The sequence below is a fragment of the Pectinophora gossypiella genome, chromosome 16 (assembly GCF_024362695.1).
Source record: "Pectinophora gossypiella chromosome 16, ilPecGoss1.1, whole genome shotgun sequence".
Lineage (NCBI taxonomy): Eukaryota > Metazoa > Arthropoda > Insecta > Lepidoptera > Gelechiidae > Pectinophora > Pectinophora gossypiella.
Window position 1 is genome coordinate 763,051 of NC_065419.1, and position 21,397 is coordinate 784,447.

Below are 21,397 nucleotides of genomic sequence, written 5' to 3' on the forward strand. Positions count from 1 at the left end.
TTTATATACGTACACACAACATACATAACATTAAACATTAGCCATTTTACCGACTTCAAAAAAGGAGGAGGTTCTCAATTCGACCTTATATTTTTTTTATGTTTGTTCGGGGATAGGTAACTTCGTCGTTTATGAAACGATTATGATAATTCTTTTTTGTTCGAAAGGAGATATTCCCAGGTGGTCCCATGATAAGGAAGTCATTAACATTTATATATAATATCCAGTTGGCTGGAACATTAAAGACGTTGGTCTAACAGAAAATTCGGTGAAATGTGGGTACTTAGTTCATCTTGCGATGGATGTACCTTTGACTACCCCAATTAGGATATAGTCGTGAGTTTATACAAATATACTTTATTGCACACAACAAGTTTTACACACATGAACGAAAGATTACAGTACAATCTGGCGGCCTTATTGCTAAGCAGCAATTTCTCCCAGGCAACCAGTGGCAAGAAAACATTACGAAAGAGAGTTTATGTTTTATATTATGTTATGTTGTTACACACTGAAATTTTAGAAAGCAGTTTCCACCACTCAACTGCAATAACTATTCGGTCCATTACAGCCACAACTGTTTTAATCGCAACCGACGACGTTTAAACTGCGTTTAAGTTACGCTTAAGTAAAGTGTAGTGTAGTAATTATCGAGCGAACGATCGCTTCGAAGGCACATTTTGCGGGTTGTTCACGAACACTCACTAAAAGCATAATCATGTCATTATGTACGAAAAACGGGCACCGTGGTTTTAAACAGAAACTATGTTTAGCAAACCTAGCTCTTTACGAAAAGTAATTTGTGGTTCAGTTTATTTCTAGTTGAAGGCCCGTCCCCCTGTCGCTATTCATTATAATTACCAAAACGGTGTGCTCACGTGCCCTCACTGTGCGCGGGAGTTCACTGTAAAGATAGGCTACATAAGCCATCTTCGGTCGCATCAGCCGACTAGGAGTCGATGTGGGCGCCATGGCCGGTATCGGTCGGAGATCATCATCATCATCATCAGTATAGATCTCTTCCAGCAGACCGGGAAAGAGATGAACTTAAAAACTAAGAGAGAGCAGATAGACTGCAGAATGCAATTCGGGGAGTGTGCTCGCAAATCTACATGAGCTCCTTCCACCATCCCCCTTTTATCTTCGGACTTCCAGACGTACGGCCGGGTTCCATCCCTATTTGGTGGATATCCCAACTATTCGCACAAAGCATTATGCGCACTGCTAGGGAGTGGAATTCTTTGCCGTCTTCTGTATTTCCGAATACATAATATAACCCGGGTGCTTTCAAGGCCAGAGTGGCACCTTCTGGGCGACCTCCATCTTAGGCCTTCGGGCAAGTCTCGGGCCAAGAGCAAACCCATCAAAGGTAGGCGTAAAAAAAGATAGGCGTGTACATCACTAACAAATAGAAACTAAATAGAAATAACACCATACAATAATATTAATAATAAATAACCATTTGTGTGTATGTCCCCGCGATAATGAATAAATATTAAATTCTAGAGTACTTACCCAGTCTTGTGTCGTGTGGGTTGTGAGTCCAATGATCGACTTCGGATCGATTTTACAAGTCCAGCTCCAACAGCAATTTCACTCAAAAGTTTTGGCTAAGTCGATCGTTCATACAAAATAGGATATTTGACCGGAATTATAAAATGTTAATCTAGAAATGGAAGCTAGTCGAAGACGACCAAAAATCAATCTCCTTTTTACTTTTCCACCTATTTTTACATTTTATTTATGAATTAATTTACAACGAGTATGACGTTTGACCACCGTCACAAGTCAGTATTTCCGTACAAACTCCAAAGAAAACTTTCGTTTTGACAATTCGTATAAAGTACTTATCTCGTTTCACTAGGTTGTCAAGTAGCTTGTTGTAATGATTTTTTTTCTAAGTATGTAACCCGTTTTGCACTCTAACCCTCTATTGCCTTAGCCAAGTTGCAAACGAATATGACAATTGACAGTAACAGTCCACACGCGATCCACAAAGTAGATTGTTAAAAGAGATTTTGCTATTAATCACAGTACACAAAACAATATTAACACATCACAAATAAGGTAAAAATAACCTTATTAATTACTTTCCCGAGGTTTCGATCGCGTTGTAATGACCGTGGCCACGGGACGACTAATGAGGCCAGTGATTGTTACTTTCTATGATGTAGGTGTAACTACCCTCATTTCACTACTAATTGTCATTGTGTTAGAAATAGATTCTTAAACTGGCATAATATGCGGCATTCCAGGTATGTAGTATGTAGTCGTTGGCGATCTTATCCTATCCAACATAGCGGACTTAGTTAATATAGGCTACGGGCATATTTATTATAATATATTACACTGTTTACTATAGACACGATGTCCGAGCCTCACTCAGCAGGGTATTCAAATATCAGCGCCGTGGCTCACGACATAGAATACGGAATAACACTACGCATAGAATGGCAATTCTCCGCTCCCTACCAGCGGCTGAGCTAGGTTTACCTCAACCTTCCCTCAAACCCCCTCCCCTCGGTTTTACTTTAGTCTTCAATCGTATAGGCGTCAGACGTCAAGCACACACAGATACGCGTGTACGATAACGTCAATGTGTAGTGTGTCTGTGTAAATAGAGGTGTTTTTATGAAGTGCCCGTGTGCTCACGACGTGGCTAATGCTGAGTGAGACCCTTTTATCAGGGGTCCCGCCACCATCACCAGTGACTAAATAATGTAACGTCTTATGATTGTTGGTTTTGTCGTATATTTAGTTTACATACCTTGTTTTCTGTGTGTCTTTGATATTATGCTTTATGTTATGCCTTCAATAATAAACAATTCTTCTTTTTGTTTATCAATCGCAGTAGCTACATCGTCGATTTGTTGAAGACCCTCGATATAATTGGAGCCGCGCGCGCCGCGGTTGCTATGCTGGGCGCAGGGGGTTCAAAAACAAAATTGCTATTTGACACGATTGACTAAGCACTGGCCACACAATGCCAAATTGCTATTTTGATTTTTTAAATGAATTGCTTCATGGCCTTTTTAAACCCCCTGTTTTCATTGAATGAAATGTAAATGTAATGTACTGTAGTAAATGTGATATATATTCCGATGGAAGAAAGAAGTAAGTGAACATTTACGGCTCGGCACATTCTGACAATAATAATTAATATATGGATTACTTACTCTGTATTAATAATTATTTATGTACAGGAAAGTAGGCAATAAAATGACAATATTTACTAAAATATATTTTTATTCATCAATACAATATGTAATAAACCTATAATACATTGTTAATGGTTCATAGTAACAGTAATTATTAGCATTCGTTCACACAACACGAACAGCGATGGATCGATAGCGTTGCATTGTTATCAGTTATGATATTATGTAGTCAATATGGTTCAGTGGTGTACACCGGCTTGCTTCTCGGGGAGCGCGGGTTCGAACCCCGGCACCGGATTTACACCAAATACTTATTAATTTATCTTAACCGCAGTTTGCATTAACACAGTTGGCTCGACCATTATGGACTGTACGTCTCACCACCTATCACGTTGGTCTAACAGAAAGCTCGGTGAGATGTGGGTACGGTCACGAGCATTAATATGTATACAATTAGGTACCATGGCACATTAACTTTTTTGACAAATTGAACTGTAAGTCTCACTAAATGTCAAATATGTTAGTGCGACAGAGTCCTAAAGTGGGTACATTGTATTGCTCATGACTGTACTTAATTCATCTTGCGATGGATATATCTCTGACTACTCCATTGGGATATCGTCTTATGCTTCATTATGTTAACTAAAACCACGTGAGATTGAGTTTGTCTTCTGCTTTTAGTAGTAACTATTTTAATCAACTAGCATAAGTAGTTGCAGTTTTTGCATACAAAGTATAAAGGCACTAGTCATTATAAAATCTATTTGTGTTTATTGTAACGTACAACTATAGGGTGGGTATTGCGCGGGATCATTCACTTGTAACCATTTGAAATTCGACTTAATCACTAAAATATTATTTTGCATAATATTATGCTACAGTAAAATAGGTACATCAATAATTACATGACATGTTGAAAATTATTTTTTGTTTCTTTTTTTCATTCAATGTTTATTTTTGTTGTATTAGTTTGTATATTGTTTTCTCGTCAGACAGCGCATTGGGCCATACTGTAATGTTGTATGTTCTTTAATAAATAAATAATAAATAATCATCTTAGAATTATCTATTTCTAGATTAGCGTTTTATAATTTATCTTTGACCCAGATATCTATCATATTATTATATTCATAAGGTGATTTTAATAAGTCTAATGCTCGAATCTGTTAAGTGAATGCTTCCGGTGTGTAGCCACCTTTATAAGCTTTGCAGTAGTATTAATGTGGTCATTCACTATTCAGAGTTCCGCACCTGAAAGGTAAAAAGGAACCTTTGGGTTTTGAAATTTGTATTTAGAATCTGTCACAAAAAAATTAACACAAATAAAATATTTGACAAGTACTTTTTTAAATACTTTGAAATAAAACATCTGAAAATAAAAGGGCATAATATCGTGGAGACTTCCTATAGCGTAAAAAGTATATTATGAAGAATACAATTTTTATATTCAATGAGGGATTTTCTTTTTACTTTTTTTCCTAGCGGCTGGATAGATGACTCTGAACTTGATAGGTTACTCCAAGGAACGGAACGTTACATTATTTATGATTATGTTTTGAAAATAAATAACGAAGAAAGAATACAGAATCTTATCAGAATGTACCGAGAGAATGAGAACACGAAGAGAAAACGTGGATTTGTGCAAAAATTAAGGGAACCATTTATTTCCTAAAGATCAAAGTTTTTTTTTCTTTCCATAGCATCTTGGCAATGGCCAGTGGCAGTGAAGAACCATTTTTCATAATTCTAAAAAAGAAAATGGCCCATTCACTTTTTATTGAAAAGTTTAGATGTCATCTAAAAGTGATTGTAGCGTCTTTGACAGGGGACATGCTGCCACATAATGTTTAGGTATCAGTTGATCGACTTATTATTATTTTAGAAAACTTTAGGAAAATACAGGATTTGAATACCCCTGCTTATGGTACACTTGATTCAAGTCTATCTTTGATCCACCGTTTTAATGTATTCACTGTTACACTTGCATTACATTATTGCATTTATTTTGTATGTTACTATATTGTTGGGCAAATAAATAAATCACATTAAAACTATTAATTATTAAACACAAAATACATTCATAATTATAATAAATTAAATTATTAAGTTTATTATTCACCATTGCACATTAATTACTCTGCACACGAAATAATTATTTATTTTTGGAAGTTAGTTTGTTTTATTTAATAAATATTAAAAGAGGATCATTTAAATAAGACAACAGAAATGGCAGTAAAATTAATTAATAATTAAACACGCCCGGGGAGAATTAAAAAATTAAAATTAAGAAAATAACAAAATAAATTTATTTTTATTTTTCTGTAAATATATTATTTTGGATAAGCTTTATCATAATTCCAATATTTCATACCAATTAATTGTTTACTACCGCTAACCTACTGTCTGCTACAAATTGAACTACACCGCATATCAAATCTTGATTCTTCTGTTACGTCTAAGATAAACTGTCTAAACCATATAATAAAGAATAATACTCCGTTTCGAAAGGACAGTCTCCGCCCCGCACCATTTCGTATCGGTGCCGAGCTAGATTTACCTCACCCCCGCTGGGTGTCACTTTGGGCGGTATTAATAAACTAATCTCAGCTGAGACTGCCCTCAAGATCATGCTCAAGTCCCTGTTTTTATATGAGAACTGTCACATTGACATGATCTTGAGTGCCGTCTCAAAGCTGAGATTGGTTTATTAATACCACCCTAAGTGACAGTAAGCTAAGGGAGCGCGCGTGGATTGTCTGTCTCGCTCACGCTCACGCAATAAGAAAGAAATTTTTATATAGTGTTTAAGCTGTACCTTAACTATAGGTTACAATTTAGTCAAGTTCCAGTACGGAAGGTCACTTCTGGTAATATTAGCTCTATGTTAATTTCTTCAATATATTTGAATGTAACCAAATCACGTGCAAAAGCAAAGAAGAAAACAGTTTTCAAAAGGTGTAAATCAATTTGTAGCCTACTGAGCAAAGTTTCGAGGTGTTAAGTCTTTTATCATAGTATAAACCTCGGAATAACGGGGCAACATAAACAAGGGACGACGAACGAATGTAATCACTACAAAGAATATAAAAATAGTAAAATACTAATTTACATCTCAGGACGTCTTACACACATCATTGTGTAAATGCATATAAACGGCCTCCGTGGTCCAGGGGTTTAAAAAAATATATTACGGGTAACTTGGACCCAGGTTGTTAGTAACAATGATTTCTTACTCCAATGATTTCTTTGATTTGTTTGAGCGTTGGGCTCAAACACGCTCACTTTTTAGAAACATGATAGATTCACGCGAGGATATTAGCTGTATTAACCTATAAGTAGTCCATCATTATTTATTTAAGGAAGCAAAAATCTGTAGCTGTAAATTACAGTATTTTACCATCATATATTCTTTACGCCAGTCATACATTACACGCGTTTTCGTACGAATTCGAATTATGCGTACACGTATGAACACGCACGAACAATATCTACATTATAAGTAGTACGGACGCGCGCACGCTGGGTGCGAGTTGACACTTCTAGACGTAATCGTGCGTAGAGGTAGTCAAATTCACGTTCGATAGGTCTCCCATAATACCAGCGCCGCGGCCCGTGCTAAGCACGTGTCACGGCATTATGCTGAGGGAGATCCTTTTTTTATTTTGGGCGCCTCCATTGTGTATTTAATGTCTGTATTATTTGTCTTTGTTTTTTTTTCTATTTTTTTTATTTATTTCTGTAATGTAAGTTTGTAAATGTGGCGTCCAATATGGAACTAAATATTTTCTTTCTTCAAATTCATACGAAATCGCCCCCGTGCGACAGGCCTCAAACGTCTAACCCTTTTATCTGAACCTATCCGAGTATGGAACATAACGGCTTACGTAGTGCTAAAGGCGCGTCCTCACCGCGCGTACACCTGCAGCTGCTGCGCGAGCTGGAACAGCACCTTGAGTCCGGGCAGGAAGGACGCGGCGGCCGCGAAGTCGGCGCCGGTCGCCAGCGACGTCGCCACGTGCACCGCGTGCTCGTACTCGCCAGCCTGGGCGTACTGCGCGCACGTGTGGAGCAGGCTTAACGCGTTTTCTGATAGCTGGGGGAAGGTGGAAGGACGTTACTCAAATACGGCTTGTACGCAGCTTTACAGCAGGATAGAAAAGTTGAGTGAAAGAGACATCATTATCAGAAAATTGTACTGTTCTACAAAGGGTAGTTTTTGGTAGCTATACAATATTGAAGTCACACGGGCCCTGGAAAGCATCTAAGGTTTAGATAACAATACAGCTAACAACATACAACTTCTTCTTCTATCTATAGGGTTGTGAGGTGGATTACCAACCCCATCAACCCATCAGGGTTTCTATTGAGCCGCCAAAGGAACAAGAAGAAGAATATACAACTAAAATGTAATATTACTAAAGCTAAAAAATATTAATACGATACCCACATCCTTTAATCTTTTATTTTTATGTATGTAGCACATAATTAAGATATCACTATAAAAAGAATCCCATGCATAAATTGTCTACGAAGATATAGAAAATACTAAATACGAACTGAAAATTACCATCAGCTGAAAAAGATAAAAAATATATTTAAAATTTGCCTTAACGAAATACATACGTAATTAAGATAAATTAACATAGTATTTCATTTGTACTTACTTTGTAGTCACGAAGCATATCGTATAAAGTTTCTAGCCTCTTTTGGACGTCTTCTAACTTCCTTTTCATTTGCTGCAAAAAAAATATTCAAATTACTAATCATTGGACATCACTTTCAAGCATAGAATCCACTTAATGTTATAAATTCGAAAATAACAGTAACTCTCTCTGTCTGCTTGTCGGTCTGTCAAAAAAAAAATGAATCTTGCGACGGAAAATTTCACTTGATATCAACTCAGAATCATGGTCTGAATCATCCTCCTCAGTATTCGATACGGTGTCACTAACACCAGGGTAAGTTTGGCAATTCAGAGAGGATTCAAGCTGCCATCTTGTTTAGTGAGGTGTTTTATTTATAAGTCGTGTCTTTATAAATATATAGTTTTTAATTATTATGTGAATAAATGAATATTTGTAGCACTGAAATATAATTTTGACTTTCAATAAGTGTTCTCTGACGATCTTATATTAAAAATAAACTTTTCTAAGATGTAAACAGTGCCATGTATACTTACGGGGTTGGCAGCGGTGGCGGCGCAGTCGGCCCGCAGCGCATCGAACACCGTCTGCAGCTGCACGTGCTGCTCCGGGATGGGCGCCTTCTGCACCGGCGCCGCCACCTCCGCCGGGGCCGGGCTCTCCGCCTGGTGGAGGAGAAGGTGCTGATGAAGGACTTTCCAATCGACGTTTCCGAAACACACTATGTACTATGTACGTAAAAATGTATCTCTCCTTCCGAGAAACTGTGAAAGGCATACTTACAATACAAGGAATAAAAATAAAATTGCTATTCAAAATTCTAGATTAAGTAAATTAAATTCATCTTTTTTTGGGGTTATGTATACGTTTTTACAAGAAAATACCAGATAATATTTTAAATTTGTCAGAGAATAAATTTAAAGCTCACGTGAAGCTTACTTTATGTAAAAAAGCTTATTATAAGATTAATGAATACCTAAATGATAAAAATGTCTGGTATTGAATGTATTCCTAGTTATTAAATAACTTGCAATGTACCCTCATTGATTTAAAAGATGTGTTGCTGTTGCAGTTTCTTGTCATTTCTTCTCCTCAGCCGTAACACTTTGCGAAATGACGTAAATTCAAAAATGTTACATTGACCTTCAACAATTTTATCCATGATAATTACGTTGAATAAATGATTCTGATTCATGATAGATGGCGTTGTTCACGGTTCGGAGATATCCCGAAAACAAATAAAACCTACTCAAGTCTAACCTGTTGCGGATACCCCTGCATCGGTGCACCCGGGTATTGTCCCGGGTACTGCTGCTGCCCAGGGTACTGTTGCTCCGGGTACTGGTTACCCGGATATTGGTTACCCGGATACTGCTGCTGCTGGCCCGGGTATTGCTGTTGGCCCGGATACTGGGGGGTATACTGTTGACCCGGGTATGATTGAACCGGGTTTAGTGGAACGTGCTGAGGTGGTTCGACGCCGAAGAGAGGATGGGTGATCGGCGCTTGTTGCTGCATTTCTTGTTTTGGCTGGAAACACAGGTGTAATTGGTTTTTGATATTATAATGAATACTTTTCTACTGGAGTATTGGAGTACTTTTCTACTGGGTAGGTTTAAACAATAGAAAATGTCAGCAACCAGTTTTCATTGCACGAATGTCGCATAAACTGACTGAGAGATTATTTTCCAAAATTACGAATTTATCTGAATTAACGATGAGCTGATAAGTTCATCAAAATCATGTCAGAACATTAAAACCAAGTGTTTAATTGCCAATTGGTTTAGTACACAAAAAAATCATGAAACGCAAAACAACACTTCAAATCATGGGTTAATTTTGAAAAATGAATCTTTTGTATCAACTTAAATGACTTTCTATGACGATTAGTTGGGATTGCTCATAAACGCAGATTATTGCCATATGAATAAGGTCGTAACAAGTGATGTGCCTTTCCCGGGAATGCGCATGCGCATGTGGTATAAAGGCGCAAAACTTATGTATAAAACCAGAGTACAAAAAAGAACAATTTGAAAAAGTAACGCAGCCAGCTTCAAATTCAAATTCAAAAATATCTTTATTCAGTAGGTAACATAGTTACACTTTGAATCGTCAATTTTTACATAACGAACGTCTCATCCGCCTAAAACTACTGCAGCTTCTCACAACCTGTATAGCCGGGGAAAAGAAGCTGCAAGAAAAACCTCGGCACAGGGCCCTAGACGTTCTTTAAAAAAATAAATAAACATAAAATATTATTATACAATTGAGTAATTTAGCTGCTTAATATCAGTTCTCAGACAATTAATCCCATGCATTCATATCTTCTAAATAATCACTAACTTTATAATAACCTTTTTGGTACAGTTTCTGTTTAACTACTGTCTTAAAACAGTCCTTACTATTAACGAGTTTGTACAACAGGAACATTTCCACTTTAAGAATATTCCCGGCAACGGCACATCACTGGTCGTAAGGCCCAGATGCCCATGGTTTAACTATTGTGTCTGGAAATCCAGGCCATACTAGGGTAACTTCGGATCCAACGAATGCACATGTAACGAACACTAACGGGATACATGCTAGAAGACGTAACAACCAACACAGAAACAATTATGATCTTAATATGTACAACTCATGAATTTTGCATCAGTGGCGGGCCTAGGGTAGAGCGAGCATCGCACCGGGCGCCGTTTTAAGGGGGTGCCAACGTGAACTAAGACGGGACCACCCTGGCTGGCAGCCCGGGATCTGACAGGGGAGTTACTGGATTGGGCACACCTGCCCTGTGTATTAGGCCTCTATTATCTCCTTATTAGTCCTCTATCTTATTTTAAAACTCATATATTTAATGGGTGGTCGTAAACGACGTTTTTAAAAGATTTTTTTAGGTATATTTCGGACGTAAACTAAGCGGAAAAAACTGTATTTTGAGGGGGGCCACCGCCTAAATATTTTGTTAGGGCCGCCACTGCTTTGCATCACACAAAAACCTAAAAAGAAATCTAAATTATGACAGTAGTTGAATGAATTGACACACGCTTTTTGAAACACACTATTTGGAACACAATAACTGACACACGCTTTTCGGCACGTAGTAGGGAAATGTCCAATATTTTCTATTGTCTTGATTTCTCAAGGAGTGTAATTCATTAAGAGTAGAAGTTAATTCTTTGAAGATTGTTTGTTGAAGGTAGATTTATCATTTAATATTTGTAATAAATAAGAAGTCCAGCATTTTGAAATGTTTTCACATTTGCAAACGAGAGTTAATCTCAATTGAGTCTGATTTTATTTCACTACAGAAAGCTTGTATCTACAGGTTTCTGGTCTACGTTTTAAGGTTCCGTACCAAAATGGAAAAAAGGAACAAAGGCGCACGTAACCCGTTTGTCAGTCTGTTTCTACAGCTACGAACTTGGACATTCCCTTTGTGAGTACCTCGTAGTAGGCTAGATGAGGTCGGTCATTGCCCTCACAACCCACACGAGAGAAGTACCTCGTGGAGGCGCCTGTGTTCAATGATGTTGCTCCACTGCCTGGTGCCCGCATGCAGGGCGGACATCTCCGCCTGGGCTGACCCCGGGTGAGGACCCAAGTGCTAATTGTATCATTTATTTATTTCGTTTTATTTTAATGCTGATTTCTGAATATCATTAGTAGTAATATTTAGTAGTAGTAGTCATTGTGGTGGTCAGAATTGTAGTCATTGTGGTGGTGGGGACTTGCATTTCAATCAATCAATCGAAGAGCGCCGGTTTGAACCCCGGTACCGGCATTGCACCAATGAATATTACTTTATCTTACTTGTGCAGTTACTTCAACAATTATAGACGGCGAAACGGCTCACCACCTGTCGCGTTGGTCTAACAGAAAGCTCGGTGAGGTGTTTTAGTTCTTAGTTCATCTTGTGACGACTGTACAAACTGGCTGGCTGTATTTTGTTCCAAATGGAATAAAGTCGACAGCTTATGCTTTATTATAATAACTAAAACCACGTGAGGTTGAGATTGTCTTCGGATTCGGATTTATATATAGTCTTGGAGGCATTTACAGCTACAACTACCTAGTTATAAAACTCTTTAACTAAACAAAACACTAACCTTAGGTTTAGCGCTGTTCAGCATGGGGGGGTCGTTCCAGCCGGGCGGCACCGGCCTGCTGGGCGCGGGGGGGTCGGCGGGGGCGGCGGGGGGCGGGTACTGCGCGCCGTTGACGGCCGGCGCCGGGGGGGGCGCGTAGCCGCCCGGGTAGGGGGGGTAGCCTGGGGGGGATACTTGCTGTAGTATATTTCTTGAGAACAGACTGTGGTTGCGTAATACAACGCTTGACTCACACAGTGAGGTCGCACACGATCTAGGCCCCTAAACCAATGTCTTTCGAACTTGTTTTCCAGTTCACATTTGGATTACAGATGATTATCACTTGCTCAGTGAAGGAAAACATCATGAGGAAACCCACATTCTGAAATAAGTTTCGGATGTATGTGACGTAACCTGTATTAGGCTGGTTTTCCTTCGCGGATTGCAGCAGTTAGGCTAGGTAAGCGAGCCCTGTGAATAGATTTGAGGAGATAAATTACCAATTTGTGAGTTGATGGGTGCAAAGTCGTGCGCAGGAGCCGGTACGCTGGCGGCGCCGTACTGGTCGGGCAGTGGGCTGCTGTAGCCGGCCGCGCCGGCGGGGCCGCCGAAGCTGTACTGGTTGTACAGCGGCGCAGACTGCACCGACGGGTCTACCTTGTATTTGGACCTGCTTGTTAGACCACCTAAAAGGAAAAGCATAAAAAATAAGATTTAGGCCTCGAAATACCATTACGAACAAAAACGACATAAAATTCGACGTCTTTTTCAGTATACGATAAAGAAAGCGATAAAATTGACGCACGGAATACATATCTACGGAATTTGTATGGGAACACACACGACTGACGTCATTAATAAACGTTCTCAAACCTCTAATCTTTGAAATCTTTCATATGTAATTCTTAATCCAAATTCCTCAATCAGTAAAGAAAAAATTGATTATTTGTAGATCACCTTAGACTGGCTTCTAATTCTATATCAGCATTTTATAATCTATCTTTGAGCCAGTCATGTAGCCTATTATTGAAGCAATTACCGTTAAAAAAATCAATTACCAGCGCTAGGCCCCGTACTGCCGGGCCGCGGCGGCGCCGCCACGGAGGCCTGCCACGCCGGCGCCTGCGCCTGCGACTGCTCGTACGACGGGGGCACTGCGAACAACTTACACAATTGGCATAAAGTATAGAACAGTAACTCTCCGCCCCGTGCCAATTTTAGATTTACCTCGCCCCCTCTGGGTCTTATTTGAGTGTAAATGGCCGGAAGCACTAGCCACCTACCACACCAGCATTTTTCGAGAGTCGTCGTCCGCCCGTATGCAATCGGTAGATGGTCAGCGTCGCCGCCCTGCGGACACTCTCACCACGACTTTTTTTTTTCACGTGACTTATTGTAGATTTGCCGCAGATGGCATTAACTACTTGGCCGGACAAATGGGGAGCGCTGAAGGTTCTCACCCGGTACAACGTTTAAGACAACAGGCCTGAAAGTGCCCAGTTGGGCGCGAACCTCGGCTCAGGGCGTCGACTGAGAGGAAAAATATTCGACCCTAGTGGGTAGATAGCGATAAGCGCTGAATGAGGGAAATCGTCAACCACGCCGGCGGGGTCGGTATCGGGGTCCTGAAGTGTTTGGTGTCGCGAGCTGATTGGCTGCCTAGAGTAATCGGGTCGTCGGGAACACTCACCACGACGACACTCGAAAAACGCTTCTTACAACAAAGCAGTAACGAGGCGCGTAGACTCTCTGTATCGCACGAAGTTACACGGTAAGTTGCTACACGGTAACAATGTATTTTTTTTTATATGGAGTATCCAAGATAGTAGACTGTTCAATGTGCCCACCGAAGCACGATTCAGCATAGATATATAGATAAAATATTTTATTGAGCACAACGGACACAAAATACAGAGATAAGGACAACATAACAGAAAAGCACAACAGGCGGCCTCATTGCTCATGCAGCAATTTCTTCCAGGCAACGTTGGGTACAGGAAAAAAAATTGTACAAGTATAATAATAGCGGGTTAGTGCATTCTAACAAAATAAATAATTAAAAGAACTACCTACATAAAATTAGTACATTTAACTATTTACATTATACATAAATATATAGCATACTTTCGGAGAATCTGGTGATTTCAACTTGAAATGTCCTAATCGAACTAGGGACAGTCTCACAAACTATTTTTTTTTTGTTAAGACTACCGAGAATCGCACCTATAAACGCAGCCAATGCTATCTACGTAGATAGACGTCGTACGGCTATTGGCCGAAACCCAAGATATAATTCGGTGGCGCGGTTGTCGTACAGACCTTGCGGAGTTCGACTCCCGGTTTTCTAACAAAGGAACACTTTATGAGGTTGTCCCTGGTTTGATAAGGATATTGCAGGTTGAAATCACCAGACGGGTCTTCCAGATGGTGAGCCTACCGCTCAACGACTGCACCACGCCGCTCCAGCAACTAACCTGCACTGTAGGCGTTGTTGCCGTCGTGGTGCGCCAGCAGGCGGCCGCGCTGCTGCGAGTGTGTGCTGGGCGCGCGGCCGCGGCCCGGCGCGGGGCCCGCGGGCTGCTGCGGGGGGAGGGGGTGAGTACTTGTCGACAGTTCCAGGTTTAAAATACGAGCAACTGCGCTGGGCTTCTATGCTGGACTGACAGCGAATAAAGAGCATAGAACGCGTTCAGCTACTTATCTTCCAGGATATATCTTACAATCCGACAGAAGGATTGTGTCCTTACTAACATGTTGGACAGTTGTTATGGACGATGGCCTGTATCCTTGTCACCATAATGACTTTAGACTGACACATACATACATAAACTCACGCCTATTTCCCACCAGGTAAGCAGAGACTATGGAATTCCATTTGCTCCGATCCTGATACACTTCTCATGCTTCCTCCACATTCATCAATCCCTTTATGTGTATAAACGCTGGTTCAGAGTAAATCGTATTAAACCTTTTCTAAAAACATCTCCAACACCAGACTGACACTTTTTAAAAGTATAAAGTAGTATTTTTACTTTATGTTTTTGTGTTTAAGAACTATATTTATCTATTTTATTTAAAAACACATTGCTAGAAGTAATACAAACTTGATAAGTATACTGTATACATACATGGCTGACTCTTCTCTGTCCAGTATGCAGCATCCCGAGCGCGATCATCAGTCTATCCCTCAGCTCGGTCTGCTCGACCCCTTCGAGCGTGTTGAGCGCGGAGTGAAGGCAACCCTGCGCCGCCAGGCGGGACGCGTACTCGTTCAGGACCGATTCTAGCCTGCCGAGAGACTGTGGAGGGAAAGGGAGACAAAATTGAGTCGGGTACTAGGTTCAAGATAAATTATGAAATTCTCTTTACTAAATTAAGACAAATCTAAAACTAACGAAAAACATTTTCTTTTTTTTATTTAACTTATTTATTAATCAAGGAGAACGTAATAATAAGTCCGACATTTTATCACGTTTTTCTATGACGTCACAGAGTGCTTTTGATACATTTAGTAAAAAGTAACTAATTTGACTAGTCGGAAATTAGTATATTGTTGCAATATACATTGTGGCCGAAGATAAAGCGCGTCATACAAAAATACGACGAGACTTGGTCGCTAACTTAGCTATACATTCATACGCAGCGATATAAACGTAGAATCAATAAAATCGTCAAAAATTACGTAGGTACGGTCGTCACATTAGCATTGAGTTGGTGATTCTTGGAAATTCACATGTTGCCCGTTCGTTGCATAACCGCGTACTATGGAATGTCAGAGCATGTACTGCTTTATGATTTAACTATTCGTCCCACTTTTTAAGCGCTCGTGTTTAATATATGCCACTTATGTTTCATTGGTATCTAGCATCAGCAACGGGCCTAGACATTTATTGCAGAAGCAAGCAGTGGGCGTGGGAATAGTACGTATAGAACGGCAACTCTCCGCCCCCACCAGCGGCTGAGCTAGGTATACCTCACCCCCCTCAGTTTTACTTTAGCCTACAATTGTATGGGCCTCAGACGTCACACATAGATGCGCGTGGACGATCTGTATAAAAGTGTCGAGGGCGTGTGCCGCGTCCAGCGCACCTGCAGCTGGCAGCCCCGGGCGGCGGCGGCGCGGCGCGCCAGCAGCGCCAGCTGCGTGAGCCGCGCCAGCGGGGCCGCCTCGCGCTGGCCGCGCTGCCGCGCCCAGCGGCCCACCAGCGACTCGGGGTTCACGCCGCACAGGTAGCAGATGGTGGCCGCCTCTTGCAACGCCGGATCCGATTCCTTCGACAGCTTGTCGCCGAGCATTTCTAGAGGATAAAGGAAATATTTAACGTAAGACAGATTACTTGAGAGACTTGCAAAAGATCGACAAATCTGGAAAGAACTCCACCGACAAGAGCCAAGCTCTTAAAATTAAAAGAAGAACAGATTGGTTAGCGTTCAGTTTTGAGTATATGTGGTTTAAAAAAATAATTCCAAGTAAGTCGTATTGTAACTGTTTCCTTATTTGAGTGCAATAAAGTATTTTTGTAGAGTTTAGGAAAAGTATTTAGATAACCTGGCTCTGATCTGGCTAAGGATTAAGAGTATTAATCAGGATAGCGCTAGAACCTCTCCAGCTGCGTCCACTAGCCACCTATAGTAGCGAGTCCCAGCGAGACTGTCACATGTCATCACGACTCACCACAGTAGTGCTGCAAGGCCGACCCGTCACAGTGGGTGACGAGCGCCGCCAGGGTATCTCTCCAGCTGCTGCCACTAGCCACCGACACCAGCGAGTCCCAACGAGACAGCAATAGACTGCCCGCGATCAGGGACACCGGGTCGGAAGCCGTCTGCTTCAGATGGTACTTCTGGACTTTATAGAGGAGCTCTTGACTGCCTGTTGAGGAGGAAATTCTTTAAATATGGGTAAGTATAAATAAATAAAACAACGCTTGAAAATCTAAATTTTTTCTATCCCTTAGTGTTGCCTTTAGGGAGTCTATAGCTACAAAGAGAAAATTAAATCGAAAATGTCTGAATCGGATGGGACTTGAACCTGCAGCTCTCGTCAAACCGAGACGAGTGTGTTGACCATTACACCAGGACACACCACCATTCTATATTTTTCGCTTTAATTTTCTCTTTGTGAGTTTCTCTAAGCACGACTCAGTGCTATAAAAACCAAAATCATCATCAATCGGCCTGGTCCATCTTGTCAGATATAAGCAGCATGTGTCGTAGAGGACACAACATCGTCGCTCACGGCTAAATAGAATTGACCGCACTTTCGACACGCAAGGCAAAGCAAGTTTGGAAAACATAGGGTACAGTAATAATCAAGCATACTCACCCAGAGAGGCGATGATGAGGGCATCGGCGACCCTCTTGGCTTCGAGACACATTTCCACGGCCTCCTCCAAGTTGCCGCACACCAGCGCGCGACAGATCGTGCTGGTGCTATCTGCAATATCAACAAAGTTTAAATCATCTCCCAGAGCTTATCCCGTTTTATTTCGTGATCAGCTTATCTATATTACATATTATATAACATAAGCTCACGACTATATTATCCCAATTGACGTAGTCGGAGGTACATCCATCGCAACATAAACTAAGTACCCACACCTCCCCGAGTTGTCTGTTAGACCAAAGTGATAGGTGGTGAGCTGTATTACCGTCTAGTATGACCGATCCAACTGTGTTAGTGAAAACTGCACTGAAGATAAATTAATAACTCATTGGTGCAAGTCCAGTACCGGGGATTCGCACCACTGGTGCCTATACACCAAACATCGGCGTATACATCATCATCATCAGCCCATTAACGTCCCCACTGCTGGGGCACGGGCCTTCCCTATGGATGGATAGGGAGTTCGGGCCTTAAACTGATTGATGGTTATTAACGACTGCTAATGCAGCCGGGACCAATGGCTTAACGTGCCTTCCGAAGCACGGAGGAACTCGAGATGAAAACTTTTTTCCTTTTTTTTTTGTGGTCACCCATCCTATGACCGGCCTTCGCGAAAGTTGCTTTACTTCAACAATCGCAGACCGAGCGCGTTGACCGCTACGCCACCGAGCTCCTCCGGGCTCCTCCGGGCGTATACAAACTTAACCTAATTCTAGTTTGACAGCCCTTAAATTATCGCCGTCCTTCACTCACAATAAGTGCAAGAAAGAGATAAAACTAGTTTTAGTACTTTCAAACTAAATTAAAATTAATATGATGTCTGCTAGAATTGGGTAGTTTCCTAGGTCAAAGATAAATTATGAAAATCTGATTACTAAATAAAGACAGATCTAAAGGCGACAAAAACATTTTCTTTTTTCTTATTCAACTTATTTATGAATTTTAATAAAGAATAATGTAAGAATTATTGGGACATTTTGTCACGTCCCACGTTGCTTTTTCATAGAAATTCCATAGTAACTTCGTGTTTTGACGTTTGATAAAAGTAACTAATTTGACTAGTTGGAAACTACCCTATTGGCGCCAATATCAGTAATTTGTCAACAACAGGAACTTTTAAAAGATGTCAAGAAATATAAAGTGCCTCACCATCGCCATTGGGTATGACCACGTTGGTGGCTGATGGTCCCAGGTCGACGTTTGCTAGTTTCCTCTCGATCAATGTATGTGCATCCTATTGAACAAACATGAAAGGTACAGAACAATTTGGATTTCTAAAAATGTTCAACTATTATGAAGAAAATAATTTTGAAATGTTAAAGAGCGTTCATAATGATTAGGTTATTATTCAGCACAGAAATAAATCCAAAACAAGGTAGGAGTACGTTTAAAGGTTTTTAATGTGCGGAACTTTTCAATAATTTCTTCTAGGAAGCCTCTTCTTCTTATCGTGTCGATGGCTAACTAAATAGAATCTGTTCAAAACTTGGCAACAAGTATGGCGCTATCTGCAGCGCTCATCAGATCTTCCTGCGTGCAGGAAGGAAGCCTCTTCCATACTTTCATAGCTTTCGTGGGATTTCATCATTTCATAACGACCTCTGTGGTCCAGTGGTTGAACGTTGGGCTCACGATCCGGAGGTCCCGGGTTTGATTCCCGGTGGGGACGTATCACAAAAATAACCCTAGTTTGGTTAGGACATTACAGGCTGATCACCTGATTAAATCCAAAAAGTATGATGATCCGTGCTTCGGAAGGCACGTTAAGCCGTTGGTCCCGGTTACTACTTACTGATGTAAAAGTAGTCGTTGACCAGGGTTGATGGGGTTGGTACTCCACCTCACAACCCTCACGATAGAAGAAGTGGGATTTCAAGAAATCTTGGTAAACAAGCGCCCGTATACCAGATCACCGGTGATAATATAGGTACTTACAGATAAATCAGTGCTAGTGTCCGTGGATAGTTCTGCTTCCGTCTCCGTGGATTCCCCCTGTGAGGCAGCGTGTTAGCGACAGATAGTCATAGTCAGTAGTCGAATAGAATGAGTGCAAAATAAGCGTGGAAAGTCGTACATCGGAGCAGGTTATATATTATGTACCATCATGAGCATTAGTGTACAGTCATGAGCAATATAATGTACCCACTTTAGGATTCTGTCGCACTAACATATTTGACATTTAGTGAGACTTACAGTTCGATCTGTCAAAAAATTTAATGTGATACGGTACCAAAGTGTACGGTCGTACACTTTAGTACCATGCCACAAACTTTTTTAGGCAAATTGAAGTGTAACATAACATAATCTCACGACAATGGCCCCGATTCCTGCAGACACCTCCTAATTATATTTTAAGTTATACCCGTCATTTTCTTATCCGCCGAAAGGACAGGGACGAATGATTGTCAACAAGTTAATTTTAAAATGAATGAATAACCCGTGCGAATAAAATAGGCATCTCGCTGGTGTCTGCTTAATTATTGGCTGATGTAAAAAAATTAAACGGTTGTTTTAGATTTCTGCTTAAAATTGACGTGTATTCCATAAATTTTATGCCTGTCGATTAATCGTCCCTTTCTTTTTCAACGGATAAGAAAATGACAGGTATAACTTAAAATATAATTATGAGGTGTCTGCAGGAATTAGCACCAATATCCCAATCGGGACATCCATCGCAAGATGAACTAAGTACCCACACCTCACCTAGCATTCTCTTAGACCAACGTGATAGGTGGTGAGCCGTATCGCCGTCTGCAACGGTCGCGCCAACTGTCTTAGTGAAAACTGCACTTGAGGTAAATTAAAAACTCATTGGTGCAACTCCGGTTACGCAGTTCAAACCGGATTGATTGACTGAAATGTAAGTTTAACTAAATGTCGAATATGTTAATACGACATTCGGTACATAATATTGCTCATGAGTGTACACAGAATCAAAATTAAGATTAGGTACGATAACACCAAGCTTAAAACGGTAGGGAAAATTAAATAAAAAAATGTTACTTAAAAAATGGCACACAGACAATTACTAGTAAGACAAGTAGAAGTATTTTAAGTGATGTTTAGAAGCCAGATTAATTAATTAATTTACTGGTTTAATAGACAAGAAAGGTGCACGTATGATTTATAAGCAATGAGCAAGTGTTCGTCGCGTTATAATGAAACTCATGTAAGCGCCTTTGTAAAATCACATTCTGATGTAGATTTCGTCATCAAACCCTACATTTCTTTCACTTAATTTCGATCCGGGTAAAATATGAGACCACATTTTTTTACCTGAATTGAAACTAACTAGTCTATTGCGAGGTTTTGTTGAAAAAAAATCACATCCGAAGGCGCTTGCGTGGTTTTCATCAAAATGCGACGATACATACAGCATGGTATAATAAAACCAGGTATGCTCAAAAGTGACAGCTAACATTTCAAGGTTAGCCCAGCTGACGTCATATCACCCTGCAATGCCATTTCGTAAAAAAAAATTACCCACGACCAATGTTTTTAATTTACTTTTCAGAATATTGCTATTAGTAAAAGATTTACTTAAAGTTTTAATGATTTTTATATTATGTGACAAGTAATTTAAATTAATACATTATAGTCAGTAATTCTCTTAATTTTCAATAATAAAATTTACGTCCTTGGAATGTTGGAGACACCAATTTAATGGTAATACTTACGTCATCAAAGAGCTAGCAATGTCGGCTTGTCATAGGATTGAGCATACCTGGTCTTCTTATACCATGATATACATATAGACGTGAACTTACCCGACTTAGCAACGCATCGGACTGCGGCGCGTCGCCCAGAGATGAAGTGCCTTTAAATTTGGACGATATTTCGTCTTGTTTGAAGCCTGGAAGAAACAGGTCAAGTAAGATTGGTCTTCAGCTGGGTATTCAATATTATATAAAATAAGGACGACGTGTTCTCGCAAGAATACGTCTCGTGCGAACACGTAAGAACCCGCAGAATCAATCCCAATGGAACCGCGCATTGAGTCACACGTTTATATACGTTGCAAATCGGATATTTAACTAGGTCAAAGGTAAATTATAAAATGCTTATAATCTATGAATAAAAGGTAGTCTGAAGATGATCATTTTTTTTTTCATTATTGTTTAATAACAT

General features: G+C 40.2%; 1 protein-coding gene across 1 annotated transcript in view; it reads right to left on the reverse strand.

Annotated features, from left to right (window-relative positions):
* Positions 1-3,230: 3,230 nt before the first annotated feature.
* The window catches only part of LOC126373683 (protein transport protein Sec31A), a 30,572-nt gene continuing 12,405 nt past the window's right edge, over positions 3,231-21,397 (reverse strand). The window contains exons 12-26 of the mRNA XM_050019915.1: positions 21,037-21,122; positions 19,205-19,261; positions 18,419-18,503; positions 17,210-17,320; positions 16,559-16,756; positions 15,973-16,181; positions 15,012-15,182; positions 14,358-14,463; positions 12,942-13,244; positions 12,384-12,569; positions 11,905-12,065; positions 9,062-9,331; positions 8,338-8,466; positions 7,823-7,894; positions 3,231-7,251 (exon numbers count right to left, since the gene is read on the reverse strand). Of these exons, the coding sequence (XP_049875872.1) occupies positions 7,063-7,251; positions 7,823-7,894; positions 8,338-8,466; positions 9,062-9,331; positions 11,905-12,065; positions 12,384-12,569; positions 12,942-13,244; positions 14,358-14,463; positions 15,012-15,182; positions 15,973-16,181; positions 16,559-16,756; positions 17,210-17,320; positions 18,419-18,503; positions 19,205-19,261; positions 21,037-21,122 (2,333 nt within the window). The 3' untranslated portion in view covers positions 3,231-7,062. The remainder of the gene's footprint in view (positions 7,252-7,822; positions 7,895-8,337; positions 8,467-9,061; positions 9,332-11,904; positions 12,066-12,383; positions 12,570-12,941; positions 13,245-14,357; positions 14,464-15,011; positions 15,183-15,972; positions 16,182-16,558; positions 16,757-17,209; positions 17,321-18,418; positions 18,504-19,204; positions 19,262-21,036; positions 21,123-21,397) is intronic.